Source organism: Montipora capricornis, chromosome 9 (assembly GCF_036669925.1).
Source record: "Montipora capricornis isolate CH-2021 chromosome 9, ASM3666992v2, whole genome shotgun sequence".
In the NCBI taxonomy this organism is placed as follows: domain Eukaryota; kingdom Metazoa; phylum Cnidaria; class Anthozoa; order Scleractinia; family Acroporidae; genus Montipora; species Montipora capricornis.
The window spans coordinates 46,188,641-46,198,640 of record NC_090891.1 but is presented as its reverse complement, the minus strand read 5'-3'; the positions used below and the strand labels follow the sequence as shown (position 1 = coordinate 46,198,640).

Below are 10,000 nucleotides of genomic sequence, written 5' to 3'. Positions count from 1 at the left end.
CTCGTTTCAAACTTTCATTCGTGCATACTTAATACGATTTCTGAAATCGGTCGCACAATTGTTAAGTTGACACGTTGACTTCACCGTCACGTCATCAAATTCGCAAGGTGTTTTGATGTAACGCACAGATCTGAGAATTGGAGAGGTGATCTATGAATTTGTCTTCTATGACAGTGCAACGTTTTGGCCTTTTCCACTGAACGGATTGACACGTTGACTTCACCGTCACGTCATCAAATTCGCAAGGTGTTTTGATGTAACGCACAGATCTGAGAATTGGAAAGGTGATCTATGAATTTGTCTTCTATGACAGTGCAACGTTTTGGCCTTTTCCACTGAACGGTTTCAATTTTATTTTTTTATTTCAAATTTTCAATGGTAACAATCAAATCTTAAAACAATACTGACGCGTTAAAGAAAAACTGTGAATTGAAGGTTTCATGATTATCTGAAAAAGGGAGAGTCCCACGGTCTCATTCTTTCAAATTTCTGTTTATAGCCTGACCGAGGGAGACTGAAGACGTTGAATTCAGCTAAGGGACAATGTTTCTTGAAAAGTTAGGTCTTAAATGACTCAAAACCTGCAAAGCATCCGTGGCCGTTCTAGTTCCTCTATGTGCCCGGAAGTCAAAAGGGCGGAAAATCACGGTAATTGCCCGAAACGGAAAATACCATAATATTCTTTGTTTGCCCACTCAAATTTTTAATACCCATTGTTTTTGTTTTTTCTTAACTGGAAACGTTTTGGTGGACAAATAAAGAGTATTATGGTATTTTCCGTTTCGGGCAATGCGATCACGAGTTGCATACTTAATTAGAATAGAAAACTGTGTATATGGAACGCATATAAAATAAAGAGAACAAAAATAGAAATTAATGTCCTTAACACTTATATTTAAATTAATGGGAAGAGGTGTAGAACATATCAAAGCAAAATAAAAAACACAGAAAGGAAATAAAAATTACGGCACACCGTTGTAATACATGCATTAAACAAAGCTTTTTGAATATTGACTGGAAAGGTGCGCCGTATTATCTGCCTCGGAAATAAACTTTTATTAGAGCGTGAACAAAAACATTCTTTTTGTAAATGTGACAAGCTGTGGTTTTAAATCTGTTAATTAAAGGAGCTGAGCTGTCCGTGTAGCAACCTTTGGATGCCTTGCGCCTTAAGTTAGAAATTTCCACTGATCGAACAATCAAGCAGAATCTTCCTGGATCTTGGTCCGAATCTTCAGAAGCGGGAACATATCCCTTTCTTAAAAATTTTAATTTTCTCAGTCATAATTTCGATCAGTTCATCATCTACTTTGACCTCGTCTTCGGCAAAAAAAACCTTTCTTCGTTAGACAAAGGAGGGAACTAGCCTATAGAGTGTTTTCACGTGACGTCACGGCGGCCATGTTGGTGTCCCCAACTAATCTTCCGGGAATTGAGCTCTATTATCATGCAAATCTTTTCTTTTGTTTTGGTGGAAAACACAAGTTTACCGATCACGTGAGTCAAAACACTCTATATATAATGTGAACTTGTATATTGATCCGAACCGTGAGTTCAAAATGACTTTCACCGAATGTGTAGTATTAACGTAGCACTACTCGCCCTAGTTGTACATAAACATTTCATGATTTTCACATGTTTAATATCGTCACTTCAGATTGAACGGGCTTTGGAAAAGTTGACCAAAAATATATTGAAAGGACTAGGAAAAATTAGTGCTCTTTTGTCGGGCTTTAGAAAAATACCAAGTCTATTATTTTTCGCCCACCCGGTCATCCTTATAAATAATGAACTGTCCCTAAAAACAGCGTTCAACTTCCTTAACCTGAAACGCTTTCTTTTTCACAAAAACCAGTTCTCAAAAGGGCTTGTCCTCAATCATGCACAAAAACAAGAGCTCACGGTAACTGCCTTCTTTGACATATCAAATTAATCCGTTTTTTCGTTTCTTGATGCTCGTACCCTAATTAACGCTGAAGAAGCGTTCTTGTTTATGTATACTATATACATGCTTGTAACTCTGTCACCTCCTCTGCACATGTCTTCTTGGATACCGATGGCGTCCTTTGATTTTAATGACTTGATTATCTTCTTAAGAACTCTTAATGATAATCGCAATTTTGTGGTATATTTGAGCGACCTTCAAGCGAGTTTTAGGAGTTAACAATTTGTTCGTTTCTCACAGATACATTTTCGTACAGCCGTAAGTAACCATGGGCGACACTACTAACTGCTGGCTGGCATTGCGTGTTCTGTGACATTTTCAATATCATCTCGAACAGTCCTTTCCAGGACTTCACTCACCCGGACGATCGTACTTTACTAAATTATGATATGACTCCTAGGTTCAAACCATTTACGATTTTCGACTTTGCTGGCTCTTTTGTTCCCTGGGGTTGAAGAGCGGGTATTTTTTCCTAGAAAAGTTAAATTAGTAACGAAGATTGACGGGGGCACATTCGGCTGATGTTCGGTACATCGTACGATAAAAATTCTCGAAAAGGGTCGTAAATGGGTGTAAGTGCCTAAGAGTTAATCAATTCCACAATAGGTGCGAAATTTACCTGAACTATGGCCAAGGAATTTCTTCATGTTACGTGGAGTTCTGGAAGACGGATAGACATTGTGTGTTTTAGAGACAGGGTTCGCACGCGCCTTGAAAGTCCTTGAATTTCAAAATAAGATCCAAGGTCTTAAAAAGTCCTTGAAAATTGCAGTCAGTGCTGGAAAGTCCATCCTAGATTCTAGAGTGCCTGGTATGAAAATATATCCTACTGGCAGAACAGTAGCAACACATAATAGATACAAAAACGATCATTCACTATTTTCGCAAATCCCATAATACAGTTCATTCTGGGGGTTATTTGCATTAAAACAATGGATATCCAGTTAACTGAAGCATGACACAGTCCCAAGAGTAATTAACATGCATTGTTTTTATGCAAAGAACCCCTCAAAAGGTATTGCATTCTGGGATTGGGAAAATAGTACAACTCTCCGAACGTCCATCAAGCGTCCCGCGTACGCACATTGAGTACATTTTCCTGTTTGATTATATTCATTGCTCTGATTGGTTCAATATCTGCATTACTAAGAGCCAATGAAATGTTTTCTACTATTCAAGTGCTTCCTTGTTTGCACGGGTGTTGTTTTCACGAGTGAAAGGTTTATAACAATGAACAAGTGTGTTTTCAGCTAATTGTGCCTTCAGAAACCACAGTACAAAGAGTGGCTGCGAGAACTCAAGGGAACAATGCATCGTGTGCAGGAAGGACGTTGATATTTCGAGCAAGGGAGAGTCGGTGCTCACAAGTCAATTGAAGGCAAAAAAAAACATCAAACAGTGACACCTCAGCAGAAAAGGTCATTAGCAAGCGTTTCAGGTTTTTTTGGCAGTTCTCCTCAACAACCAGCAACTACACGCAAGATGCCAAAGTTTCAAAATCCCCTACACCTGAAAGTGGCGAACATAATAACTCCATCACTCAGTCCATTAGTGCGAGTTCATCGGTCATGGAAAAAAGTGTCACTCGTCGTGAGACGTTGAAAGCAGAAATTTTAGGGGCACTGTTCATTACTCATAGACTTTTATAGACTTTTAACTCGCTGGTAGGCAAATTCGCTACTATATGAGTATCTGATTCTCGCTTTCCTTTGTAGTGCGTGAAGTCCTTGAAAAATGGAAAATATGTCCTTGACTTTTAGGGTACGAACCCTGTAGAGAGCTACAAAGACCATTGAGATATTTTTGTCATGTCCTCAGCCTCTCGGCTGGAACAGAAAGACAGCGGTTTTCTACTAAAGTCCGACTTGCTCACAGTGGTCGACCAAAGTCATAGTATTTTCGCGAAATCATTGTCAACTGGCATAGAAGTGGTTCTTGAATTACATACCGTTTTATGCGTCTTCTGGATGAATAAGGGGAGTCGAAGTCCCAAGTATCGTACTGAGCTGAACCAGGCGGACAATTAGTAAAGCATGTTTTTTTTTTCTTGTGAAGGGCAACGTTACTGAACATATTGCCTGTCTTAGATAATTCCCATTTTGTTATTCCACATCAAGGGAGGATCCATACATTCTGGCAATAGACGGATCAGGTTTGAAGCCCAACAGCAACTGATTCAGTTGTATTCTCCGTTGATTTAGCAAAACAGATATACTAGGCAACAACTGAAGAAGACAAATCACGAATGTATTCTGCAAGTACAGTCGTTTAGGACTTGTTCTTTCTTCTTTAAACAAAATAAAACTTCCGTGACCCCAATACCTCAACGTCCACTGTAAAAGTTTCTTAGATTTAGTCGACTAAAATAAGCAAAAAGGAACGAATTCCATCGGACTGAAGCAATTGTGCAGCCTTCACCATTTTTGTAAGGGTGGAAATTCATGGGTGAAAATTCGAAGCGTTTTGTTATCTTTATAGGCCGCCCAACAAAACATCTTTTTGGCTAGGTACATGGTACTTCCCATCACGCCACACTGCATGATTAAATGATAAAGCCGCGGCTGCTGAGTAGTTTGAAAATCAAGATAGCGACTTCGGTCATAAATTGTCATCCTTGCTTTGTTAGGATCGTTGTATTCTTCACCTACAAATCCACTTTTATAACCTGGATTTACTTCATAAAACTGAAAAGTTTGAATCTTCACAACAAATCGGGTTCCATCTTTTGGGGGACGGGGTGCATAGTGGGGCCCCGTTGGCTCCAGCCTTGGATGTGTTAAATAAAGTTTAACGACATCACCAACTATATCAACACCACAAACTGGAACGCAAACTTCTATGGTGTTTCTTTGTCCTATAGCTGCACAGCTGTATTTGTGCCTTCCCCAGTGGAGTGTCTGGCATTCCTTTCCACAATACCTTGCTGTCATGCAACGCATGCAATGTTTCAATTGAACTTCACGTCGGAAGCAGAAAGCGCAGTTTGATTTTGAAGAATTTGCCTGTAATTCCACTTTGGGTTTCCCATTTTGAATACACTTGTTGTTGGACTTGAAATCTGCTGACACTGCGTTTGGAAAAGAAAATTCAAATTCGGTCCGTATCCCTTGTAACGCATTTGCGACCTTCCGGATTTTGTGGCTCAAGAAGTGGACGTGAAGATCCTCCGGGAAACCATATAGCTCGAAAGGATGCAGTCCGTCATGAAAGGCAGGCCCGCAGTTGCTGTAAATTTCATTGTTTTCTACCAAGCAGGCAGGTTTTCCCGGACTTTGTTTGCCAACTCTGATTCCGCCCATCTTGTTGTTATAAATCTCATTGCCTTCGAAGTAACCACCTGAATTGCACTCCACCCATATTCCCTACCAGAAGTTTTCGAAGACAACGTTTTTCTGCAAACGTAAGTCGTTAACGTAAAATGACACCTTAACTCCATGGCCATTGTTTTGGTAAATTTTGTTTCTTCGTATGTCTACAGCACAAGATGAATGAGGATCTCCAGTTATGAATATACCTTCATATTTGTTATCGTAAATTTCGGAATTTTCTACCGTAGCCTCCTTAGGCAATCCCCCCTTGTTCCAGACGAGTGAGAAAATGCGTACCCCTTCGGTGTTTCCGTGGACCAGGCACTCCTTAACATCCACACGCCCGCCGGCAGTTACTTTTATGCCAGAGGATTCCCCTGGCTTTTTGCCGTTTCCGTTTACTTTGCATTTTATCAATGAAGCTGACGCCTGACAACCTTCGACTACAATTCCACCGCCTGGGCTGTCACTGATTGTGCACTGCATGAGCTTTGCTGTGCCGTAGACGGTTACTGCGTTAAATGCGTTGGTACTCCTAAATCCACAGTTCGTGAATTCCACATCTCCATTGGGTCCCACAAATATTGTAGTTTTTTCCAGAAACGAGACGTTTTGGACAAAACATTTCTTGGAAAAACGAAGTGCATCACATTTTATTGTAACGTCTTTCCCACTGCAATAAGCCGCTAAGGTGGTGTCAACGATGTCATTAGAACCATCAGAATTCTTTAAAACATGAGTCACTTCACCTAATTGCACATGTCGTGCATCTTCTATGTTGTATTGGTCACTGGCAAGAAGCAGCACTTTCTTTCTCAATTCTGGGATTTTGCATTCCAATAAAGAACTTCTAAGACCCTCAGACGTGTTAATAATTTCCCATCTTTCATCTACAGCTTTGAAAGTAGTTTGAAAAGCCTCATAACATCGACACGATCTCGCGTCGTGAGAGTATGCAATAGCTGCGAAGCACAATGCAGAACCCTTCCTTCCAATTCCATTTAGAGCCAGAGCTTTCCTTGAGTACCCTTTCCAGCATCCGGACCGTATTTTGATATACTCTTCGCAGTCTTGAAGGCACTTTTCAAAGTTTTTCAGTTTGAGATGCGCCGTTGCTCGATTATTAAGAAGTCGTGGATCCACGCATTTTGCTTCCTTGCTTGCTTCAATTGCTTCTGTGTACCTGTCGATTGCTTCTTGGAATTGTCCGTCTTTGTAGGCCGTGTTTCCTCGCAAACGAATCTCATCGATGAAAGCACACTCCCTATCATCACTGACAGAGTTATCAGATTCAGTTGGAGGCCGAGAAGAGTAGGAAATGATTTTCCGGAACATCTGAGGCAGGGGAATGGTGTGCGGAAAAAGCTTTTTGAGCTCGTTGGCCTCGATGGCACTCGCACAAGAATCCAGGATCTGAAAAGCAAATTGTTCAGCTTCTTTTGCTTTCTCTTCATGTCCGTGGACGCTCAAGTGTAAGGCATTTTCGTAAACAACACGAGATGTCTCAGCAGATATAACCACCGCCTTAAGGTCCCATTCAATCTTTTCCTCAAAGAGAAACAATGTTAAATGCTTCTGCAGTTCCAAAGCATGACTTGTTAACTTGGACCACATATAGAACACAGATAGGTTCGCCACAGAGGCAGATGCTTGTTCCTGCACTCTTGCTGTTATATCGGAAAGGATTTGGTCCGGTGATGGGCAATTGATGAAGGCCTGGTGCAGAATTTGAATCGTTTTAAGCAACGACGAGGCAGTTTCTTTGCTGTCCATTCTGCTGCGAAGGACTTCCTGAACTAGACGGTGCAATCCAAGGCATTTGGATGTTTTTCGCTGAAAAAGCGAAAACTTGGTCAAGATGTTGACTATCTCAGGCTTCATCATGTCAAGGTTAAAGTTATGGCGCGGAGGACCATCAGCAGTTAACAGATGAGAGCGGATCAGCTCTTCTGGAATTTCACTGGGTGCAAGAAAGGCAGCAGCTTTCACAAAACTGGATGCGAGTTCACCGTGAACTGGTGATTTTCTGACGTATTCAAAGTTTAAGAGCCATGTGGTATGCACCGCTAGGCGGCTTTCAGACTCGTATTCCCACGATGGTTTTGTCCGCGGATAGTTCCTCAACAAGTTTAAACGCTGAATTTTGTACTCTTCAAGGTAGCAATTTATAGAGCACTGAACGGCTTTTATATGCGCACCAGCTTGTTCTAAAGCTAGGGGAAGACAACCAAGTTCCCGAGCAAGCTCATCTAACGCCATCTCTTGTCCTTTATGATCCCTGACATCACTTCGGCTAAGTAGAAATCTTTTTGCTTCGTCCACCGTGAAGACGAAAATGCCAACACAGCGTGATGGCTCTAGACCTATTGCTCCAGAAACTTCCTTGGGTTCACGTCGTGTTGTTAAGAGGACATGGCCGCTTGCTTGCCTTTTCCAACGACCAAACAAAAGTTTTTTCATTTGTTCTGAAAGATGTTGTTGATCTACATCATCAAGAACAAGAAGCCATCGTCTTGCTTGTTTTGAGATCAACGTTAGGACCTTAGACAGCGTCAAATCAAACGAATCTTCCAGGATTCCTAGTCGTAATGCAAGGTCATTCAACGAGTTTTCAAATTTACGATCATCTTCCATGGAAATCCAATAAGCACCTCCTTCGTATTCTGGTTTATGCTTCCACGCAAAGTGAGCTGCTAACGTCGTCTTTCCGCATCCGCCAAGACCGCAGATGGCTGCCATCTTAAGTTCGCCCCCATGTGAGAAAGAAAATAATTTTTCAAGGTTGCTTACTTCTTTTTCCCTTCCTGTAAACCATTTGTTTAGTTCCGGAACATCAAAAACGACCTCTTTGGAATCATCCGAAAGGGCTAAATTGACCATCTTTGTTTTCAGTAAGTCCAGTTCTCTTTGTAGGGCAGCACTTCTTTCCTCCATGGTTTTGCAGAGATTCTCTACTTGTTCTTGTCTTGTTTTCAAGTGCAGCTCTGATGTTCTAAGGAGTTGTTTGTGTTCTTTGTCTTTTGTAATCATTTCTTGTCTCATAGTATCTTGCCTTTTGTGAAACTCCTTGCACGCTGTTTGCAAACTTGAGTACTGCTGCTCAACAACATGAATGGATTTGTCAAACTCGGACTTAAAAAGAGCAAGGATAGCACAAGTACTTTGTACGTCCTTCTCTTCTTTCGCTTTGTAATCACTCACACAGTTATAAAGGTCTTGAACTTCCTTACGTACGACTTGCAGAAGAGTGTCATCTAGTGGTTTACCAAGACAAATCTTTAGACCTGTATGGAACAGAAGCACACATAAAGCGACTAGTTAAACTTCTGAATCCCTCCTAGGTAACAAGTGCTACTTGTTTTGATTTATTTTTTTGTTTTCATTTTTGTTTTTTGATGTCGTTATTGTTGTTATTACATAGGTGGCCCATACAAACCGTGTCCCTGTTAATCTCTATCTCTTTCACATAATTACTGGGTTGCCATATGAGTAGAATTTCTCCGTTTTATTTTTTCCCGTGTCGGAAAATGGAAAAGTTGTCACTTCCCTGCTAAGTATTGTCTTTCTGCCTAGAGTCTTCTATGCGCATATTTGGTAGGTTTCAGGGGGTAGTAGAAATGCGTAGATTTTATCCGGTGAACACGGTACAACCAATGACGGCGATGCCAATGTAACGTAAATGGTGTTTTATAGAGTGTTTCCGCGTGACGTTATAGCGGCCATGTTGGTGTCTCTAAACAAAGGACGGCAGCCATGTTGGTCTCCCCAACCAGTCCTTTGGGAATTGAGCTCTATTATCAATCAAACGTTCTCTTTTGTTTCGGTGGAAAAACAAGGTTACTGATCACGTGAGTGAAAGCACTCTGTCGGATCTTTTAAGAAAATATACTCTTATGGAATTCAAGAATGGAACTCGATAAACAACACAAGCAGTCAAAAATAAATATCCGGAATCTTAAAAGTGACGAATAATGGACTTCTGCAACAATTGCATCTTTTGCCGTCGGATATCAAAGTGAGCTGTATTTTTAATATTTTGCTGACTGTAGTGTTATGCTATGTACAACACTGAAACCAAACGGCAAATGGTAACTTTTTCGGGTTGGATATGGGTTTAACAACTCAGAGAAGGAATCGAACATCTTGAGTGGATCTGTGTTTACAGTTGTCTGGCTATTTATACCTTTATTTATTTGTACTCAACTCTGTACAGTCTTCAATTCTTGTTAGTCAAGAATTATTTGAAAGAAAGCTTGTTGTCCATTTTTGCCTAATTATTCAAGGAAATGGTTCTTCAGAAAAGAATGAAAGGGTAGTTTCCAAAGAAACTGTGGTGCTGCGTCGGTGGGGAAGTAGTATACAAAAATTTGGTTTTATCAGCGGAGTTGATAATGTAAATTGGCCACCGTACAGAGATTCTAAAAGCTGACGTTTCGAGCGTTAGCCCTTCGTCAGAGCGATTCGCTCTGACGTCAGCTTTTAGAATCTCTGTACGGTGGCCAATTTACATTATCAACTCTTCAGTAAAGAGTTTGATCATGTACACTGGTGGGAAATTGATTTAGCTGCGTTTGGATTTTGACACGGCGTGTATTGCTTCTTTGAACGCACGCAATGAAATGGGAAGAAACGCTTAATAGCAAATATGTTGTTTGTTTCAATAAAACGGTTGGCTTGAAAAGATTTTGTGAGATTTTTCAGTCTTCGTGGATTGATCGTGTTCGAACTCAACTAATTTGCATATGTA

General features: G+C 40.7%; 1 protein-coding gene across 2 annotated transcripts in view; it reads right to left on the bottom strand.

Moving 5' to 3' along the window:
• Nucleotides 1-334: 334 nt before the first annotated feature.
• The window catches only part of LOC138016778 (uncharacterized), a 31,533-nt gene continuing 21,867 nt past the window's right edge, over nucleotides 335-10,000 (bottom strand). For both annotated transcript variants that reach the window (XM_068863964.1, XM_068863965.1), the window contains exon 3: nucleotides 335-8,537. In XM_068863964.1, the coding sequence (XP_068720065.1) occupies nucleotides 5,308-8,537 (3,230 nt within the window). In that variant the 3' untranslated portion in view covers nucleotides 335-5,307. The remainder of the gene's footprint in view (nucleotides 8,538-10,000) is intronic.